This window comes from Batrachochytrium dendrobatidis, assembly GCF_000203795.2.
Source record: "Batrachochytrium dendrobatidis JAM81 unplaced genomic scaffold BATDEscaffold_12, whole genome shotgun sequence".
Classification (NCBI taxonomy): domain Eukaryota; kingdom Fungi; phylum Chytridiomycota; class Chytridiomycetes; order Rhizophydiales; genus Batrachochytrium; species Batrachochytrium dendrobatidis.
The window spans coordinates 202,740-223,053 of NW_006281110.1; the positions used below are offsets into that span (position 1 = coordinate 202,740).

The window sequence follows — 20,314 nt, forward strand, 5'->3', positions numbered from 1 at the left end:
CTCTTGCTCATGGTGTTGATTTGACGAGAATCAATTTAGTTTGAGAAAAAGAAATCTAAACCTGAACTAGTCTTGTATATTCACGTAAAATGGAACACTAAGGGTGTCTAAACAGTCAATTCCCACCAGATTTACTAGACATGATTGTTTTGTAAACTCTTGCAATGAAAAAGGTTGATTCAAGTTTATCTTTAATGGAAAATAAGGAATAGTTGATTATTTTTATTTCAGCCAAATATTCATTATTTTCCATTTTACACAAATACGACTGGAAATAGCTTGAATTCCCTGCAGTTTGGTCATGTCTGCTCCATGGGAAGCTGGTCGCTCATACTTTTGTGACTATTGCAGAGCATACATCAAGGATAATCAAGCTGTATGTACACACTATTTTGTCGATATACTAAAGTTTGATTCACCACTCATTTGACTCTTGTTCAACCATGACTATTTTATAATATAGAGCCGAAAGGCACATGAGACAGGTTGGAGACACAAAAACAATGTTACTCGGCATTTGAGAGAGGTTCATAAGAAGCAGGACTTTAAAGCCAGAGATGATGCCAAGAACAAGCGAATGCTGGAGCAAGTAGAGCGGGTATGACTTTCAATTCCTTGATCTCAGGATCATACATGAATTTGGTATTGACTAGTCTATGTTATCTAATAGTCTGCACTCAAGCAATACGGAAGAGATTTAAAGTATGGACAGCATAAGCAAGATTCAGCTGCTAATGTAGAAATAGGTTCATCAATGCATAGTAGTGTCTATCCATCAGATCGAATACCAGCCGTTGAATCTCAAGATCCACAACAACCTGCCAAGTCGGATTCTGAACCTGAACACGAAGAAAAAGAAAGCGACGAGGTTGAAGAAACTGTTGATGAATGTACAGAACATGCTGATCATGGACCCTATGGAGCGTGGGTAGCGGTAGAACCTACAGTGACTCCACACATACCTGATGCTGATCCAAGTTCAATCCACAACAAACGCCGTCCATCTTCCAACAATCCGAAAGGAGATTCCAATACTGAATCGTATGGATCTATCAATCCAGTTGATTTTGACGATGACAATGATGAATTGGATACAAAGGGATTTAAATTTGTAGAAAAAAAGGCAGTATTGAAGGACTGGGATAATGGAGTGTTACCTGCTAAACTGGGTGATCCTATTAATCAGAATGCCGACGATGCTTCTCTGACAGGCTCATTGTTCAAAAAGCGTAAAATCGCTGGCGCTGGTCGTCGCAATCTTCGATCAAAGGAATAAATCTTGAGTGGTTGAATGCAAGTTTATTTTGAACAGTTCAAGTGTTGTAAAACATGCGTAGTTTGTAATGAATATTCACCAAGATCTGGTGGTAATGGATTGTGGCAGGTCAAATGTCTTGCTTGTAATACTCAGATTTCACCCTGATTCAATGAAACACATCAAGGCTGTAGAGGCTGTCAATGGACTTGTTAAACTTATGCGTGTAGATGGTTTCACTGCATCAACTCTCAAGCATGTATGCCAACTTTATGATTTCAACTCGAACGAATATTCATAAAACTAAACATGCTCAACTGTAGCTCAATGTGGTCAAGGTGAATGCCGATAGTGTTGTCTGTGAGGTATGTTGCATAACCTATTACTATATCAAGCAAGTGAATTGCAATGGATGGTCACCATGAGTGATACTAATCCAAAGTTTACCAGATGCCCGTTGCAAAAGCTCATCTCAATGTGATGGACGGATTGCATGGCGGAGTGACAGCGACCATTGTTGATGTGATGGGTATGTACTAGATCTTGAGTTGGTAAGAGTTGAATCCAGCCATACATGCATGACTGACTCATTGCAATCGCAACAGGTTCTCTGGCAATCGCTGCCAAAACTGGCACTGTCTACACTGGTGTTTCTACTGACATAACTGTTCAATATCTTTCGGGTGGAAAATTGAATGATATGCTCCGTATTGAAGCGGATTGTCCCAAGGCTGGAAAATCTCTAGCTTTTAGCCATGTAAGAATATTCAACGGAGAAAAGATCTTGGCAACTGGAAGGTAGTGTACCAACTATGTATTAAGTATCTGCTTTAGACTTTTATTGCATGCTAATTTTACAAGTCTCGATAGTCATACAAAATATGTCAAGCAGGGACCAAAGTTGTGTTTTCCTGCAAAAGAATAAAGTGTTTTTTGGATGATAAAATTGGAGATACTTGGTAAAAATGATGTTTATTCTTCCTCGTCGCTATCCATGTCATGCTCAAATTCATCTTCCTCGTCGTCCGCATCATCCATATGAACATCGTCTTGATCTTCCATATCATCGTCTTGATCCTCCATGTCATCGTCTTGATCAGTATCTTGATCGTTACTCTCACCATTTCCAGCACTTTTCATTGCCTTTTTGGCAGTCTGTTTTGCCTGTACGTTCTTTGCCTGTTGTGCACGACGCTGTTCCTTTTCTTTATTTCGGATTTCCATCGCTTCTTCCAATTTTTTGATTTCTTCAGACGTCTTTTTAACTATAATTGTCAAAACCAGTGTTATAGTTAACCTCAAATACCAGAGTTAAAAATGCAAATCTAATACATCCATGCAATCTACATACCAAAAGAATGGTGGATGATTTCTCCCGCACATAGACCTCCTTGGATTTTCACTAATTCAAGCTCCATACGTGGACCCAGTTCAATCAATTTAATAGCACGCTGACTTGTTTTGATGCTATCTTTGGGTTGGTAATTGTCCGGTAGCGTTACGGTAGATTCAGTAGCATCCTCAACATCACTCTCCGTGGAAAACGCACCTCTGCAATATAAACAAGGCACATGTAAAGATGGCTCGATTAGCAACAAAGAAATTAAACCAAAATTCAAATTGCACATTCAACTCACCGTATCACATAATCGCTAATATCTTTATATCCTTTTAAATCTGGAACATTGGTATGAATAAGTGTCTTGACACTTTTGCTGATGCCAGTTGTTTTGACTATAATTTTGTAATGTCTAAACTCGACTCTTCCCGTTTCTGAATTTAAATTGAAAATTACGACTCGTCGAGCATCGGATATTTTCATCTAATGGCATTTAAAAAAACAAAACATTGAGTACACTTTAAGAGTCGGGTTATATGCACACCGTATCGGATAAATACCTGCTGAACTCGAATCGCCGGAAACATGTTTTGAACCATGGTGGAAATGAGTTTAATGTGTTTAGCATCTCCAGCAAAATTATTCAATACAACTAATGGAGATTTTGAAAACTCGACTCCAAAGGATTTTGACGAGGGTTGAGAGGAAACTACATCTTTGCTAAGCGAGTAGCTTGAAATATGGAATGACAAGGTAGGTCCACGAGGAATTCTACCTATTCGGAGGTTAGGTTCACCCGTCTTGCTTCGAGAAAAAATCAACATATGAGTGACGGACAGTTGACTTGCTACATGAACAAAATCTTTGATCCTGTTTCCTCGACTTTCCTATAACAAGCCATTGAATTGGGTTAAACGTGTGATTGAGAATACATGAAGCATTTATAAACGATGCATACTTTGAGTCGAGTTGCAGTATTAGGTTCCATAGTACGACGAACATCTCGCACAAGCCTGCCTAGCGACTGTCCAACCTCACCAGACTTGATAACAAATGACTTTGGAGTATTTGTGATATCCTGAATAGGCACATGAGTTCTCTTCTTCTTCTATATATTTTAAAGCAAACGAATGCAATCATGTAAGCATCTCAAATTAAACCACACAATAGAATACGATCATTTCTTTATACAAATCAATCACTTGCTCTTCTTGCACCCATTGCAATTGTACTTTTAATGCAAAATCGGATTTAGATTGGGTTGAAAAGAAAAACTTTTTTGGTATAATTTTAGTGACCCAAATTCAAAAATCAGGTGATGTCATCAAGTTGAGATATCCATAAATGCAATTCTATAAAATCCATTTAAAAACCTGCAAGTTAACTATTCATTCATGTATGTGTAGTGGTGAGAACGCTGTGTGTGTTGAATCGTTGGCTCGTGTCATGTCAATGGACACCCAATAGTAGCAACTTGAATGATGGATTTCACAAGATAATGAAAAATGTTTTTTTACATGAAACTAGACACCATGGTTTGGCAGTATTGTAATCTGAGACTGAACTTCAACCTGTCATGACACCCAAAAAAGCAACACACTCAAAGAATCAACTAACTTGCGATCTTTAGGAGCATCACTGGAAATTGACAAAACCGACCATCAGACTGTAAAAATATATTTATTTCATTTCTACTGGGATTAAAAGATTCTAGTTTTGACATTCTAAAATTTAAAACTAACAGATATATTATACAGCCAATCCAGATTCGGGGTTGGATTTGGACGTATTGGGACTGGGCGTAGATGGAATGCAAGCCCATGTAGCAGCTATAAGACAGTAATATGTTTGCGACACTTGGTATACACGAAAATGACTATTAATGACTTGGGAAAAAGATAGAATACCAGTAATCAGATAGCATAAAATTGCAAGAGAAATTTTGAGACTAATTCGAAGCGTAGTGCTTTCCAGTCGTTTTAATTGATATTGAGTTCCACCAACTGTTGATAATTTTACGATATGCTATTGGTTTGAAAAATATACGCGTAAATCAATAAACTTGTGTTTTAATAGTACATCTGTTTATACAACATTACCTTGCGAATTGGAATGAGAAAAGAAAGGAGCATAATGCAATCTACAATATTGAATAGTGTAAGTCAGTGAGTTGGATACAACCCAAATAATCCATTAAGCAACTCGTATAAAAGTACAAGTGTTGTAAAACTTACAAATGCATACTAAACCTATTCCGCTTATGGAGCCTAGAATAAGTGGAAATGAGGCTGCACATGTCCCATCTGCATTTATCCAAGTGACAGTCCAAAAAGTAGAACTGGATCCCAAAACTGTAAGTCCTACAGCCAAAAAATACAAAGTGTATCGAATAACCAATCCTGTCGTTGTCATGGCAATGAGGACAGTACTACGTGTGATAATCAGTCCAATGGAAAGTACTTGAAATATTGCGTATATTATCGTTATCACAACCGCGTAGGCATGGCAGTCGATATGGATGGCTGAGAACGTAATAGCCATAAATAGAGTATACGCCAAGTTCATGACAGATGCCAAGAGCTGTAGTCCGTTAATGATGGACATGTTACCATATAACGTGGCGATATTGTCCAGAGTGTTTTGGAATGTCAGCCCAATAAATATGCCAATCCCAAAATCCTCAATCCTGATAGAGTTTAGGGTATTATAACTCATAGATGCTGTAGCTTGACAAGTTGAATGTAGTGTGATTGATAAGGTATTTATATTAAAATATTGATTACATAAAGCTTGAATCCTGGCACACTTGGTAGATGATTACGTGTCAATCAACTCTATTGTTCCAGCTTACAGCTACTTGGTACTTTAAAGTATAGTGTTACCGGCTGTATGATCCGCATTTGAAAATACAAAAAGTATTAATGTTTAAATAAACCAATATTGGATTGTGTTTGCATCCACTTGTACACTTTTAGATTCTAGCATTGGATTTTGGAGAATAAATCAACTATTTAATGGCTGATATTATGTTTAAAAATAGACACTACAAGGTTTAAAGAATAAAACGAGTCCGTTTTTTGTTGCAGGGAAACCATGCAGAATACGCCTACGAATAGCCAATCTACTCCACTCCCAACAATCCGTAAATGGAAAACACCCGAGCAAGTCTTATCAGATACTCATACTAGAGGGTTCGAGCCAGTTCAAGTATATGTAACAACTATTGATGCTCGCAGTGTTGGGAAGCTTCTCAGACCTCTTGCAACCAGGTTTCCATTGGATTCATCATTGCACCATTTGAAACGAGTCCGAAAATTAGACCTACCAGCAAAGGATACTGAAGCTGTGTCAATGGATGGGAAAGAACAACAGAAAATACAAGTCATTCTTGCACCAGTTGCCGAAGCTTGTATTGATTCACTCGAATTGTTTTTAAAAGAGTTTGAAGTAGCGTTTGATCCGATTGAAGAGCAAATGGTATCAAAATGGCCTGCCTATACTCGAGCACAATTCGATGATTGGAAACAGTATTGGCCTATGAGTTTCCATATTAGCAGAACTGAAAAGTAATATTGTATTACCATGCAGGGGTGTGATTGTGTCATCATGAACTAATTTATCAATAGTTTTGCTTCATCATTAGATTTGTATATGCAGCGTGCATCCATCCATATGGCTCATGCATTCCGACTTCTCGACACATGTTCAGATCCATCTGGTTCATCTGTGGATGCTAAATGTCATCAAGCAGCAGCAGTTATGGTTGATCCGAAAAAGAATGCTGTGATTGCTGTGGGTATAGATGGACGACATGACCGTCATCCCCTTGCACACGCAACAATGGTATGCATTGAAGCTGTTGCTGTAGCCGAGCGTGCTCGTCGAGAAGCCTTGTCAGCTCGGTCTGTATCCACTTTGAAGTCGAATGAATTTGAATCCAATCGTGTCAAGGACCCACTGCAGCACACAGTCAAACGGAAATACGATTCGGTAGATGAAAATATGAAATCGAATGAAACCACTGTTGGTAATGCAATGATGGATACAGACGGGACTGCGAGTGGACGTGCAGATTTGGAAGGATATCTTTGTTCTGGACTTGACATGTATTTAACACGAGAACCATGTGCAATGTATGTACTGCTTTTGAAGGTCTTGTACGCCATTCACTAATGTGACATTCTTGAAATACAGGTGTGCAATGGCATTGGTTCATTCACGAATAGGACGGGTGTTTTATGGTGAGCGACGAGAATATGGTGCACTTGGATCAGCCTACAAACTTCACGTTCATCCATCCATCAATCACCACTATCAAGTATTTCGAGATTTTGAGCCAGTCAAGGAAGAATAAAGCATTTTAATATTCAAATGAATCAATATATGAAATACAGTAATCTTGGTCCTTTGAAACTTTATTGATTTGCTTTCATGGGATTTATTTTCGATAGTAAAAAATTGAAAAAGGCGAGTACTTTAGGATAGTGGACCAAATGCAAGATCAGAGAAACAAGAATTGAAGTTCAGTTTGGATTCATGAATCAGTAGCAAGTAAAAGAAAGCTAAATGCCCTTAGTCGCTTTTCATCTCCTTTTGAGCGTCAGTGAAGACAGAGCTAATCTTGGTCTAGATGAATAATTCAAAGTAAGCGGAATTGAAGCAAATTGAAATGATGTAAAACCTTGGCTTACCTTTAGCCTTTCACCAGCATTGTCAATGTTTTTTGTTTCTGAAACAAGGAATGGACGAAGGAATCCATTGTACAAAATAACAGCACCCTATTTCATTTGCATGTTAGCAGATGCCAAAGGGAATGACAAATAAACCAAAACCAAAAATTGAATTGCAATGGATAATACCTTGAATTGGGGAAGCACAAGCCATAGAATGACAATAGCCTTCATGGTGTAGTAGAGTCTAATGTTTATACAACAGTCAATTCAATGATCTCAGTATAATCAGTGAATCGTATCAGTAAATCCAACTTACGGAAGCCAGTAGAGCAGCACATCTGAAAAAAACTCGAGGACGTTGAAGAAACCAAAGACACACCTGTAGAATGATCAGATTGGGTAAAGTTAAATTCAATGCTGGCATTTGACATGTGAAATAAAAAAGCAGTCAAGCGGGGTTTGAACAAGGACAGCAGTGCATAATAATTGGAGTTGAGAGACAAGGGTGGACAATGCATCTTTAGACAATCCCACAATCAAGCGCTTACCAGTATGTGAGCCTATTTGTTACCGCCCAAGCATAACGAGACCAGGGTGGTTGATGTCAAGTGTCAGGGATTAAAAGTCAATCCATGAAGAATCCAGTTGTATGTTTTAGTCATCACAATAGCAATCAGGACAAGGGTGTAAATAACAGTACTCATTGATGTTGGCAATCAGTCTTGACAGTCATGTTTAAAAACCATTACAGTACTTACCATTGCACATCATCATCTACTTCCTTGGATTCGATTGCCTTGAAAGAAGCATATGCTGGGTATAAGAAACCCAGCATGTCTGTCAACAGGTTACCCCAGATATTGACAAAGATGAGAACAAACAGGACAGATCCAGCACCAGCAACTAGATATGTCTTTGGAATATGAGTCTGTTTCTCAAACTGGACCAAACAAGGAACCTTGGCTAGTTCCTTGTTAAACTAGATGTTTGTAGTTATAGTTTAATACAGAGTCCACAAGAAACAGATGTTCAGCATGAAGTGGACCCTATAGAACGATCCAAGAAAACATAGTGAATACCTGGTCATGATAGTGGTTGAATTTCTCGGGGAGAGCCTTGGCAAGTGAGGGTTGTTCGGCAGTAGACATTGCAATGGTTGAGTTGAAAGAAAACAATTGATTTCAACTGATAAGCAATTTTATGTAAATTGAAGACGAACAAATGGAGATCGTTGACACATGGATGCTGCATGATCGTGGAGTTTAATATGGATCAACAGTGTTTAAAAGTATCCACCCTTGACTTTGTCTTGTTCTAATACTGCTTACTCTACCGTATTGGTAGATTTATCAATGAGTATACGCTAGATTTTATTTTTACAAGCAACAATCCCTGACATGTCATTTGCTTTGACTCATCTCAAAACTAGTGTAAATGGTTTAATGTGTTGTTCAGAAACTATAAAACTTGTTCAATATTATTACAATCGTATTACAATCGTATTCGTTCTATTAAATTCCTTCAATTTAAAAGGTTGACAGTGCATTCTTTAGATATAAATTTGATTCATGGACTTGTTGAGAATACACAATTCACAAAAATCCAAAAATCCAAAAAAATTCACAAATTCAAAAAATCAATTTCAAAATTGTCTTGCTAATTATATGAATTCACAATCAAAATTGCCTTGCATTATTGGATCAACTGGATCTCGATTTTCTAAAACAACCACCAATAGAGCAACAGATCCATTCGATTCCACTCTACAGCCCAATTATTTCAAGTCACTCCAATGGTATTGCTTCCAAAATTACAATACCATCCATCATTCCGCTAACAAAATTATCTTTGCGTCTTTATGTCTTGGTAAACCCTTTTATCCAATAGGAGTCCTGACGGACAATGTATTCTTACAAACTCGTTTGATAATACGTTGAGATTATTCGATGCTGGTTCTGCACTATATGAAAATCCAACAACCACTTCAGGTTTTTTAAATATTGTTTTGTGTATTTAAATATATCTATACTATATATCCTTATTTTATCAACTTTGGAATGTCATGCAGTTGTAGATCTGGTTGAATCTCTTCAAATCAAATCAGCAGAGCCTGTATACGATATGAAATGGTATCCGTTTATGTCTTCAAGCGGTAAATAGAATACTCGATAGATGTAAAATGAATTCTTTTATTTTTATTCAAACAGTTTACTGTCATTGATTAGATCCATCCACATCGTGCTTTGTTTCTTGTTCGCGAGATCATCCAGTACAACTCTGGGATGCTTATACAGGACAGGCAAGTTATATTGATCAAATACCACACGCCAGTAAAAGTAGACTAACTTGAAATGGTTACAGCTGAGAGCATCGTATATTACAAAAGATCATGTAGATCAAGTCTGTGCACCCATTTCACTGGCATTTAATCTCGATGGTACAAAGTAGGTCAAAACTAGATTAAATTCGTGGTGCATCGTTTAAACTGATGTGTGGCAAATGATAGAATATTCTGTGGTTTTGATGGACAGCTACAGATATTCAATACTGGACGACCAGGAACAGATTGCGAGATTGTCCCACTCACACCGAATAAAAAATCACGCGATGGTACTAAAGGTAAAGTTGAGCAATGCAAACATCTTGATTCCAGTTGAACTGACAATACAACGTTGGATTAAAGGTTTGGTATCATCGATTGCATTCAGTCCAGATCAATCCGGTCTCTACGGTGTTGGAACCTATGCTGGCTCAATCAGTCTCTACGATTCATTGACTCACAACCCAATACAGACACTCAAACCTTCGACACGTTCAGGAGTCTGTCAGATTCATTTTACACCTACAACAGCCACCACTCTTCTTTTTGCTGCATCTAGACAATCCACTGTAATTGACTGTTGGGATTTAAGAATGATGGGTCACACCCCTCTTGGTAGGTTTCATCGTGATGCTCAAACACAGCAGCGATTAGCGTTTGATATTGGTGTGATTGAACATGGCATGCATCTTGTAGCTGGAGATAAAAGCGGAACGATTCGCGTTTATGATGTGATATCTGCTTTGGATCATGCAGCTCATTCTACTACTTCAACTACTGCAGATCATACAGATGTGTTGGAGATTGATACCCCTTGGTGTGAGTTTAAAAATGCTGCTAATGCCAGTATCGGTGCAACGCAATTTCATCCCTTTGCACCTGTGATTGCCATGTGTAGCGGAGAACGAGTTCAGACGTGGGAAAGAAACATCGATCTGAATCCAGATACCCCTATCGTCGCAAACAGTAATGAACCAGAGCTCGATAAGCATATGGAGTGTCGCCTATCCATTTTAAAATGGGACACTGCTGCCAACACCATATAAACACACTTGATTTACCGTAGCGTTGAATGTACATTTACTCAATGTCTTGCTTATCAATCATACAACTCAAACCAACACACCCTATAAACAGTAAACCCAAATTTAATTTATTTGTATTGTTGAGCTAGATTCAAAATGGGTAGGTTGGGAAATCAATCCATCAGAATATTTAGACTGCGTGGAGTTATTGGTTTGATGTTACGCTTCATGTTGGATGTGTATTGAATATGGCTCCACTATTTTATGTTTCGCTATTTGAACAAGTATTTCTTTAGATTTATTCATACACGTTGGCTATTCATAAACAAAACCACGGCTTTATTTACTAATTAAACCAGTTGCTCACTGTGCCGGCACTACAGAGTACAAGTATCAATATGGCTCCAACTCCTTAGTAAACCTATAGGATTGAATCAGACATGGTTATTATAAACAACTTGGTTTCAACTCCACAAACGTTGATTTGTCAGTGGACTTACCAAGGATGCTGCAAACATTGCTCAATTGTAGGTCGCTTCTCTACATCGTGTGATAGCAACGATTCTAGAAGATCTAAAGATTCTATAAAAAAAGTGAGCCATACTTGAAATCACATGTTTACTTGTCAACCATCTTACCATTAGATAGTGTAAACGGAATTCGCAATCCATGATCAGCCAGGATTTCATCGACTGAGTAAAACGGATTTTCCTTGTATATTAGTGTATATAACAGAATTCCCAAGGCCCACATATCCTGAGGCTTTCCATTGTATGGGTTTCCTTCCAAAACTTCTGGTGCAGCGAAATCCATGGTCCCATAAAAGGTAGTAAATGGCTTTCCTGTATCCAAAAATGCTCCAGACCCAAAATCAATCAATTGTGCTATATACGTTGTGGTATCAATCACAACATTTTCGTCCTTGATATCGCGATGAACAATATCATGCTTGTGAAGATGTTCAACAGCAAGTGTGCATTGACGGAAAAGGTGTCTAATCAGACTTTCTGGAAGAGTAGGATTAGATTCAATAAATTGGAATAAATCCATATTGCCACTGTGTCGCATAACGATATATACATAGAATTCATCTTGGAAGCACTCAATCATATCAACAACATTGGGATGTGGATGGAGGTGAGATTCGTAAAGAATTGCTGCTTCAACTGGAATACGACCTCCTAGGTTTTCACGACGACACCAGGAAAGAACTCGAGTTTTTACCACATATTTAATCACTAGTGGAGTCTTTTCAGGATCAAGAGTGCGATATGCAAGACGAACAAACCCATACGCCCCTTCACCAATACTCTTGACAATTGTGTAATCATCAATTGTCGCGAGCTCAGCTGGCTCAGTAGATGTTTTAGGTGGTGTCATGGCTGGAGTGGGAAGCAAAACAGGTGGTGTGGTGCATACATTATCTGTAGGGACTGACTCAGTCGGTACCTGGATAGAATCCACAGTTGTGGCATCTTCAACATCATTCTTTTTTGGTTCAGAAAAATTCGTAGTATCGTTATTAGGAGTCATTGCAATAGGAGACGTCTTTGGCAAAGTATCGGGAGAATCCGAAAAAGGTTGGTTGTGCGATGTGCTTCCCAGAATAGAAGGCATCATCAATGATCGATGGAATCCACGATACGTAATCCAAATAGCAAACACATGCTCATGCCCAATAAACAACGGCCGCGCATGTGCATCGACTAAAAACTCTGATCCATCGCGATGTTTGGCAATCAGACCAGTAGCACTCATTGAATGTGGCAGCGACAGGTCACCAGAGGACACGGTCCACGAACGGTTTTTTTCTAAATAGGTAGACCGTCCATCAGGAGAGCCTGAAAACGATGCGACTGGAGAGCTGCAGCGAGGAGTGGTGGTCATTCTTGAAAGTGGAATACTATCTGTATCACTAACAATATGAAGTGTTTCAAAGACTGCCCAAAAGTTGGGTATTAAATCCGTAATATTGGCAGCATATACCAATTCTTTACCACTACGCCCAAAAAGATACTTTGAAAATACGTTGTTGATGGAGTGTATGACTCCAGAATGAAAAATGGTGATGACGCCAGCAAGATTCGGCATGGCAATAATTCGAATGGTTTCTGAATTAGTATTGATTTCCACTGCGTCGGTCGGTGATATCTGTGTGGTATTGATTGCCACTGCATGGGTTGAAGATGCTTGTGTAGCAGCAGGAACAGAAATTCCCAACGAAGCAAATTGGCGTTCTAGTGATTCAGGCGAAAGCAGACTATCCAAAGGTATGATTCTGGTAATGACAGGAAATGTGAGACCTCGTTTGCTACGACCTCCAAAGAATTTGAAACGATGCAGTTGATCAAAATCAAGTTTTCCATCAGCACAATCGATATTCGGCAGCAGAATCGAAAATCTATTTTGAAGTAGTTCTGATTCGTCGTATCCAAACATAGTATGAATATCTCCTCGTGCTCGAGTAATGATTCCCTAAATATTCAAATGCACGTGTAGCACCAATGATTAGAAAATTAACGACACGTATATTGGAGTTGCACATCAGAACATGCATACATCTGGTTTAGAAATCATGACTTCGGCCTGGAGCTCATCAATTTCCTCAAACACCCATATATATACACCACCGCTCGTACAGCTTTTCTTTTCCTTTAGCCAAAGTGATGCGGGCAGAGTAGAGCCATTTTTCCGAATTAGCCTGACCTATAGTACAGTCCAAGAGCAATCAGCAGATATTTTAAAATGAATACGTTTTACTAAGCATCGACTTACGACTGAGCCGCACACCATGACTGTATTGACAGCATCCGTTTGCAAAGAAGCTTTTGAAGCAGAAATTAATTTGGCATATTTAGTGCGATAAGATGAATCAAAAAAATCAAGTATGCTCCTTCCAATAACACCATTTTCTGGACAAAGAACACTTCGACAGAATACCACATTGGCAGTCTTGATAGCAAGGTTTCCATCCGTAGTGATTGTTGCTTGATGGTTGGGAGTGGGTCTTAGCGGGGACTAAATAAACCAATACATTGGACAGAGTTAAAACCAAGACTCATTTACACAAGCTAGTCAATATAAAACATGGCTAATAAAGATGAATGCAACTTTGAATAGTATAAAAACAGGCATGGACAGAGAATGAACTCGACAAGATTTAGTTCAGATGCGCCAACACACATGTGGCTTAACTGAACCCTTAACGGTTGCCGGGCATTCATCCAGCATTAGATAGTCAAGATATGAATGGGTATTAACACACCTGCAGTAGTGGTCTATCATGAGAAGTAAACCTAAAGCTCTGAAGTAAGTCAGCAGGGGATTCTACCATAGCAGACGAAGCTAAATGGGGCGATTCAGAAAGACTCGAGTGATTGACATTTCCACCATGGACGGATTTATTGAAAGCTGAATTTGAATTGGCCGAGGTTGGAGAAGTATTAGTAGATACTACAGTAGACAATTTATCCGGAAGTCTTAATCGAAAGAACAAGGCAGGAGGAATTGAAGGAGCTTCCAATAGAGGAATTGAAGGTGTTTGTAAGGTAGTCATGGATGGTAAAGTAGTGTTATTGGAACAGTTTAAAGTGGTAGGAAGAGTGAATGGCAAGCAAGTGTCTATATTAGATATGACAGTATCTGCACCAGTGTCTGTCATTTCAAGTTGTTTTCGAGTATAAACTTGAAAAACGTCGAATGAACTGACTGCATTCACGTGTATTGTCAAGCATTTTGATGGTAAAATCCATCTTTGGTTGGTAACGATTCGTCAGTATCGCATTCGTGTACAATCAAGTTGTCGATTAAATCTGTTTAAAAATTTTGAACTGTTTATTCCGACTGAATTTTATTGCTGTATAACTGTCCGTGTCTTGTCATCAAATTCAATCCTCACACTTGTTCAATCTTCTTTTCTACAAACTATTCAGTCATGTTTAATTGTATTCTTGACAAGTGTAATCTTTGTTTTCCTGAACGCGAACATGAGTTTTTAGAATATAAATCAGTTTGTGAACCTAATATCTGGATGGTTGTGATCGTACAATGCATGACTATGCAAACAAGAACAATCAACTACAATTTACGAACATCATACATGAACGCTGTGTTGATTAGAAAGCAATCGGTTTCTATCAAGAAAGCGCAATGAATATTTAACCATTGTTTGTTACAAAGAGGCAGTGATTGCAAGAGTGATTGCGTGAATACGGCTGTAATGTTAATGTGAATGCAAAGCTTATGCGTTTTATCAATTCCGACTCTTGGAAATCCAAATGTTTTTGATACCGAATTGCTGTTCTGGTAAATTGTCCGATATCATTATGCATGTGAATAATCCAACTCTTCTTCATGCCATGATTCTCAGTTGTATAAAGAATGAATTGCATGAGAATTAAAACTCGACTTTCAAAATATTGATTTTCATTCCAACTTGAACATGAGTAATGAAAACACTTTAGAAAAGAGAACTGCGATCACCAATGATATTGAGTCGGCAGCAAAGAAACATTGCTCTTCAGCAGCTTCTGCATTCACAGCAGTTGGATTTAATTCCATGTATCAGTCCCATGAATGCATTGCTCATATGGGTAACGCATTTCAGCAAGGCCAATCCACCACTTATCCATTGGTCAGCGACAAACCATCTGCTCAAGTATATGCTAATCCATTTCGAGCAGTAACACTCTCCTCCATCTTTTGTCCAGCATTTCTTTCAAAAGTTCGCTCTGCCCTTCTCGCCCAACCTTTTGAACTTAAATCCAACGATCTTTATCATTTTTATCAATCCAATGATTTGAAAACCACATCTGATCCAGTGCTAGCTACACTACGAGATACTATCTATTCACTACCGTTTGTAAAATTTATCGAGGAAATCACTGGAATGAAACTGAGCAAAACCGTTGATTTGAGTGGTCATCGATATCCTGAAAACGGATATCTGTTGTGTCACGATGACGCTATTGGAAGTGTTGAGGATGGAAGACGAATTGCATTTATTATTTACTTGGTAGAAGAGGATTGGTGTGCTGATGATGGGGGTATGCTACAACTGTTTGATTGGTAAGCATTCCAAGTTGTATGAATCATGTTGGGTTGTAGATCTATATAATTGAACTGTCCATATTCAATTGCTAGTGATGATCAGGGAAATCCGTCACGGATTGTCAGTTCAATCGTGCCGCAATGGAACTCTATGGCATTTTTCGAGGTATTGCCTACTTCGCATCATGAGGTACAACAAGTCTTTTGCGCTCGCGATCGAGTATCTATCAGGTAATAGGATCTTGTTACTCATTTTACCAGTGTATAGGAATATGTATATTACATTCAAGTTTATGCTTGACATACAGTTTCTAATTGTTTTTATACTCGTGCTGTATCTACCATTATTAGTGGATGGTTTCATGGTCCTCCACAAACCATCCCAAAGGCACCCACATCTGACATGTTGTCCACTCATCCAGCTCTTAAAAAGTGGTTGAATCCAACCTATCTTGTTGATAAAAACATGGCTGCCATTCAGTCTCGCATGGCACACGAATCGACTGTAGAACTTCAACAATTTCTCAACCCTGATCAATACATGCTACTAAAAAATGCATTGGATCAAGCTTCTTTCGACTGTATTCTTGGACCGGCCAATATACAACGCGTGAGAGTGTTGGGCGACACGGAAGTGCCTGCACCAGAATATATTCAACTGATTGACGAGTTTAAAGGACTGCTTAAATCAAACGTCTTTTCCGTGTATTTAGAATCTATAAGCGGATTAGAGTTGAAACGAGCTCCTGCAACAGCCTCGTTAAGATGTTTTGGACCTGGTGACTACACACTTATGCACGATGGAGGTCAGGAACCACTTGGATTAGATGTTGTTTTTTCCTGTCCAGTTGGTGAGGAACATGTTGAATGGAACGATACTGTGTGGAGTGGTGGTATGCATTACGTTTTTGAAAAAGAAACCTTGTTATCCTTGTTCCCAAAAGAAAATACTTTATTTTTAGTCTATAGAGATCAAGGTACCATGCGATTTGTGAAAATGCTCACTGCCAAGTGCGAGAAACTTCGTCGTGAAGTGTCTTTGGTATATGAAGAGCATAAATAAATCTGACATGTGTTCAAGATTTTGCAATGGTTTATTTCGCAAGGCTCGAGTTTATATATCAATTAAAATATCATCTGTTATGGGCACTTTGTCTGTGGGGTTAAAGGAAGATGAATGGGAATATGCACTCGAGTCATGATTGAATGGTGGATACAAATGACTCAATTCAGTTAGATTTGCAGATTCTGAATGTTGGAGTAACCCAAACTTGTACAATGGTGATGATGCTTGCATCTTTTCCATTCGTTTTTGAATCATTTCAGGTCGAGTCCTATTCTCTCGATCGACATACTTTGTCACGGCATTCTATATATGAATCAGTACTCGTGGTCATTAGTATATCAACGCATCAACCATGTTTACATTCAAAACATGGGTTAAAGTTTACCTTGAGATCTACAATGGAATCAGTAAATATGTTTGCATTTTCAGCTTGATATTTTTGAGCATTCAACTTCAATCTATGCAATGACGTTCCATTTGTATGTCCAAATCCACTTGAGCCAGCAAAACTTAACAAGGAAGAGTTTTCGTCAGTGCTGGGACCATCAAACAAGTTGGCTATTTTACACTCGACTCGTTTAAACTCGACTTTAGATTCCCTTGGATTATTGGTAAAAGGTTTATACATGAATCCAAATGTTTGTGACATAGTAGCTGGATCATCCATTGATGAGGTAAGCAAGGCTAAAAGCTGATGATCGAGATGCTTTGACGGCGTAGGTTGGATAGATCGAATATACTGGAGAGATTCGTATACAGCCATGTCACGAAGAGTTGGCATAATGATTGTATTCCTTCTGAATTTGAACATTCCTACAATCGACTAGCACCAACATATTTTAAAGATTCAGGTAAATATAAGCCAGTTTAGTCATGTTTCTCAGTGGTATGAATCCAATCCTTTAAATCCGACAAGGATTCGACTCACATTTATAGTTGCGTTGGAACTGGTTAGTACGGATTGTAATTTGAGTGGGTCAATCACTCCATCAGAGCCATATATCCTTTGTTCAGGACTAATGAGTTTATATCCAGTGATAGTGATTTGAAGCTTCCGAGTAATTTGATCATCTTGTGAATCTGAGATCTAAAAGAATCCAACAGTTGAAATGAGCAAGTTGATCAAAATGGTCTAGTCTTGAACCGCTTACATTTAGAGCATGAATGATTCTAGTTTCTCCAAACTAAAGTGATAGTCAAGCAAGTTAGTGCACTTTGAAGTTGATCCATAAACAACTGGATCATAATACAGTCAAGATACTTGCCAACAACCCTTCCACATCACCATGAAAATAGTCATTGGTAGTTTCTAGTTTAATCAACAGGATTCTATGTCAGATGTGCAGATGAATCTAATTTGAATTGTATAGTATTGTACCAAACTGTAGAAAGGAGAGTAAGATGCCAGTGATATGCACTGACACTGGATCAAGTGTCATGTTAAAGTTCAATTCAGTCCAGTTGCTTCAATGATTGGTAAACCTTGCTATTTATTTCATATTCTTGGATCATGAAACTATACAGACCAAATGTTATCTAGAGTTTTTGGAACACCTCTACATTTACTGTTAAAGACTGCCTGTGTTCTGGATCGGACAATACTCTCCACAGTCAATTCTGATTCTAGTTGCAATTTCTAAACCATTGCAACAATATATCGTAAACACATTGGTTAGTGTTTTAAAACAGTTCATGTGCATAGTTGATGGAAGTTTACCAAAACATGATTTAATCGCATTTTTTGGCGCACTATTGAATCCATTGTGGATGGCATGTCTTTGGATTTGTCTGCATCACATAAATGTTAGTTCAAGAAATAAAATCCATTTAAACCATGTGCATAATTACCAATTCTATCGTCAATGTAGTCAATGCATTGATGAATCAACCTAATTCCAGATATTTGTCAAGTTGGCATTACATATTCAATTCTGTATGATTATGCGGTCCTTACCTGTGTCGCTGTTGGTAGGAATCATGCAAGGCTTGAAAAAATATCTGACAAGACTGGATATGAATTCCAATGTTAGAATGCAGATCAATAGACGAGTCTTTCAATACACTGCAATAGATTACCTCTGTGCGATCAGCTCTAGTAGTGACACCATTGAGTTTAGGAATGATATTATCATCTATAGATCGAGCAGTCTTGAGCAACTCTAAATTTATACAAAGCAATGCAGGTTGTGAGCATTGGCTGGTTGGTTTAAACCTGATCAAAATAGATTGGATTAAACCAACAAGAACTGTCAAGATTTGCATACGTTTGAGAAAACTCAAGTCTGAGCAAGCTTCTTCCAAGTTGTCCATATGTGAGTTAATGATTGAATGGGAAATGATCAATGGTTGAATAATGAACAAGATTGACTTGGAGTAAGAAATGTAAGTTGATGTTTGAGCAATTCAACTTGAAATTCACGAGTTTTATGGCTAATAACAGAACACGAAAATGGATTTTAGAATTAAATTCTGTTTGGATATTGACTAGTATTTGCTGTAAAACAACCATCTTGTTAGCCCATCTTATAAGTACAGGAAGAGATTGATCATTTTTTGTAATATGGTTGCAACTGGAACAACCGAATGCAAAGCTGTAACTCCAAGAAAGTACATTGTGGTGACAGGATATGGTGTAAGTTATTCAACTTGCAAGTAGTGTAATGTTGGTTTGGAATATTAACATTTATTATCAATGTAGCCATTTGGAACTCATAGTGTAAGAACATGCAATGATGCCATTTGACTACACAATCTGATTAGACTAATACCGACTTTCAATACAGGTGAACCCATCAGCTGAAGCAGTCAAGACACTTCCACGCAAGATTGGTGACTATGATGTTGTAACGTACCAGTTGCCAGTTGCATACAAGGAAGTTACAGGTAACAGTCATCCATTGAATAGTACCAATGTTCAAGTTTATTCATACAGTTATTAGAGTGTATTGAGGAGATCTACTCGAAAGATACTCCTCCACATTATGCGATTCATGTAGGAGTTGCTCTTCCAGGCACGATCTCTTTGGAGCGACAGGCTCATAACTCTGGTTATATCTTGCCAGACATCAAGTAAGCATTATATCGTGAATAGTGAATTGCATGATACTAATGACATTGCCAGTGAGCAACTACCACCAAATGGTGTAGCAGTAGCAGGAGGAAAAGAAGTACTACAAACAGGACTGGATTTATCAACCATTAAAAACAGGATGCATTCAAAGGGATGGATGACAGTAAACGAATCAATGGATCCTGGCAGGTAATACACGCATTCATACTAGAATAGATCCAAACTAACTGCAAGCAGATTTTTATGTAGCTTCATCTTTTATCAGTCTATGGATCGAGCAAGCAAAACCAAACATTCAGCACTGCAGCAGCAATACACACAAAGTTTGTTTGTGCATATTCCACCAGTTGGCAGTCCTCACTCTCAGATCGAATTGAATGCGATGCTTGCAGTGTTGGTGAATGAAGTGGTTTCAAGCCTACCCATCACAACTGTATCTACATAAAATGAAATACTAAAAAGATCAAAACACATGGTAGTTTCCTAACCAACAGTTTTCGTAAATATCTTACTCTGG

At 38.2% G+C, this 20,314-nt stretch overlaps 10 protein-coding genes across 10 annotated transcripts; 6 read left to right on the plus strand and 4 right to left on the minus strand.

Moving 5' to 3' along the window:
* Positions 1-301: 301 nt before the first annotated feature.
* BATDEDRAFT_27112 (uncharacterized protein) lies at positions 302-1,276 on the plus strand (the record flags this gene model as incomplete). Its single annotated transcript, XM_006681318.1, has 3 exons — positions 302-376; positions 464-598; positions 671-1,276. The coding sequence occupies 3 exons, from the start codon at positions 302-304 to the stop codon at positions 1,274-1,276; spliced, it is 816 nt and encodes a 271-aa protein (XP_006681381.1).
* A 151-nt stretch (positions 1,277-1,427) lies between these two features.
* On the plus strand, positions 1,428-2,057 carry BATDEDRAFT_91277 (uncharacterized protein; the record flags this gene model as incomplete). The annotated part of the gene is made up of 4 exons (XM_006681428.1): positions 1,428-1,514; positions 1,579-1,620; positions 1,706-1,784; positions 1,861-2,057. 4 exons carry the CDS (start codon positions 1,428-1,430, stop codon positions 2,055-2,057), a joined length of 405 nt encoding a protein of 134 aa, XP_006681491.1.
* Positions 2,058-2,227: 170 nt separating this feature from the next.
* BATDEDRAFT_20539 (uncharacterized protein) lies at positions 2,228-3,842 on the minus strand (the record flags this gene model as incomplete). Its single annotated transcript, XM_006681287.1, has 6 exons — positions 3,801-3,842; positions 3,553-3,702; positions 3,155-3,481; positions 2,893-3,077; positions 2,607-2,806; positions 2,228-2,520 (listed from the first exon to the last, which is right to left on the minus strand). Exons 1-6 carry the CDS (start codon positions 3,813-3,815, stop codon positions 2,228-2,230), a joined length of 1,170 nt encoding a protein of 389 aa, XP_006681350.1. The 5' UTR covers positions 3,816-3,842.
* Positions 3,843-5,687: 1,845 nt separating this feature from the next.
* BATDEDRAFT_27114 (uncharacterized protein) lies at positions 5,688-6,948 on the plus strand (the record flags this gene model as incomplete). Its single annotated transcript, XM_006681319.1, has 3 exons — positions 5,688-6,160; positions 6,221-6,727; positions 6,789-6,948. The coding sequence occupies 3 exons, from the start codon at positions 5,688-5,690 to the stop codon at positions 6,946-6,948; spliced, it is 1,140 nt and encodes a 379-aa protein (XP_006681382.1).
* A 36-nt stretch (positions 6,949-6,984) lies between these two features.
* BATDEDRAFT_91085 (uncharacterized protein) lies at positions 6,985-8,432 on the minus strand. The gene is made up of 7 exons (XM_006681469.1): positions 8,347-8,432; positions 8,026-8,246; positions 7,816-7,827; positions 7,584-7,646; positions 7,454-7,511; positions 7,286-7,372; positions 6,985-7,220 (listed from the first exon to the last, which is right to left on the minus strand). The coding sequence occupies exons 1-7, from the start codon at positions 8,413-8,415 to the stop codon at positions 7,167-7,169; spliced, it is 564 nt and encodes a 187-aa protein (XP_006681532.1). The 5' UTR covers positions 8,416-8,432; the 3' UTR covers positions 6,985-7,166.
* Positions 8,433-8,931: 499 nt separating this feature from the next.
* Positions 8,932-10,633, plus strand: BATDEDRAFT_27116 (uncharacterized protein; the record flags this gene model as incomplete). The annotated part of the gene is made up of 7 exons (XM_006681320.1): positions 8,932-9,062; positions 9,155-9,255; positions 9,336-9,419; positions 9,493-9,603; positions 9,654-9,711; positions 9,774-9,886; positions 9,951-10,633. The coding sequence occupies 7 exons, from the start codon at positions 8,932-8,934 to the stop codon at positions 10,631-10,633; spliced, it is 1,281 nt and encodes a 426-aa protein (XP_006681383.1).
* A 475-nt stretch (positions 10,634-11,108) lies between these two features.
* Positions 11,109-11,992, minus strand: BATDEDRAFT_13629 (uncharacterized protein; the record flags this gene model as incomplete). Its single annotated transcript, XM_006681273.1, has 2 exons — positions 11,109-11,194; positions 11,251-11,992. 2 exons carry the CDS (start codon positions 11,990-11,992, stop codon positions 11,109-11,111), a joined length of 828 nt encoding a protein of 275 aa, XP_006681336.1.
* A 3,061-nt stretch (positions 11,993-15,053) lies between these two features.
* On the plus strand, positions 15,054-16,724 carry BATDEDRAFT_91279 (oxidative DNA demethylase; the record flags this gene model as incomplete). The annotated part of the gene is made up of 3 exons (XM_006681429.1): positions 15,054-15,679; positions 15,755-15,892; positions 16,013-16,724. 3 exons carry the CDS (start codon positions 15,054-15,056, stop codon positions 16,722-16,724), a joined length of 1,476 nt encoding a protein of 491 aa, XP_006681492.1.
* Positions 16,725-16,775: 51 nt separating this feature from the next.
* On the minus strand, positions 16,776-19,037 carry BATDEDRAFT_27119 (uncharacterized protein; the record flags this gene model as incomplete). The annotated part of the gene is made up of 10 exons (XM_006681321.1): positions 16,776-17,030; positions 17,113-17,550; positions 17,656-17,814; positions 17,879-17,911; positions 18,250-18,363; positions 18,445-18,515; positions 18,576-18,616; positions 18,682-18,734; positions 18,804-18,886; positions 18,992-19,037. 10 exons carry the CDS (start codon positions 19,035-19,037, stop codon positions 16,776-16,778), a joined length of 1,293 nt encoding a protein of 430 aa, XP_006681384.1.
* A 250-nt stretch (positions 19,038-19,287) lies between these two features.
* Positions 19,288-20,242, plus strand: BATDEDRAFT_27120 (uncharacterized protein; the record flags this gene model as incomplete). Its single annotated transcript, XM_006681322.1, has 6 exons — positions 19,288-19,359; positions 19,426-19,443; positions 19,511-19,610; positions 19,667-19,796; positions 19,819-19,986; positions 20,047-20,242. 6 exons carry the CDS (start codon positions 19,288-19,290, stop codon positions 20,240-20,242), a joined length of 684 nt encoding a protein of 227 aa, XP_006681385.1.
* Positions 20,243-20,314: the final 72 nt, after the last annotated feature.

Bases quoted from the DNA above. Each gene is read 5' to 3' on its own strand.
- BATDEDRAFT_91085 (XM_006681469.1), bottom strand. From the start codon at position 8,415: ATGTCTACTGCCGAACAACCCTCACTTGCCAAGGCTCTCCCCGAGAAA. The intron at 7,512-7,583 runs GTAAGTTGGATT...TATAAACATTAG, and splicing joins GTGCTGCTCTACTGGCTTCC to ACTCTACTACACCATGAAGG. The intron at 7,373-7,453 runs GTATTATCCATT...CAAATGAAATAG, and splicing joins TTGTGCTTCCCCAATTCAAG to GGTGCTGTTATTTTGTACAA.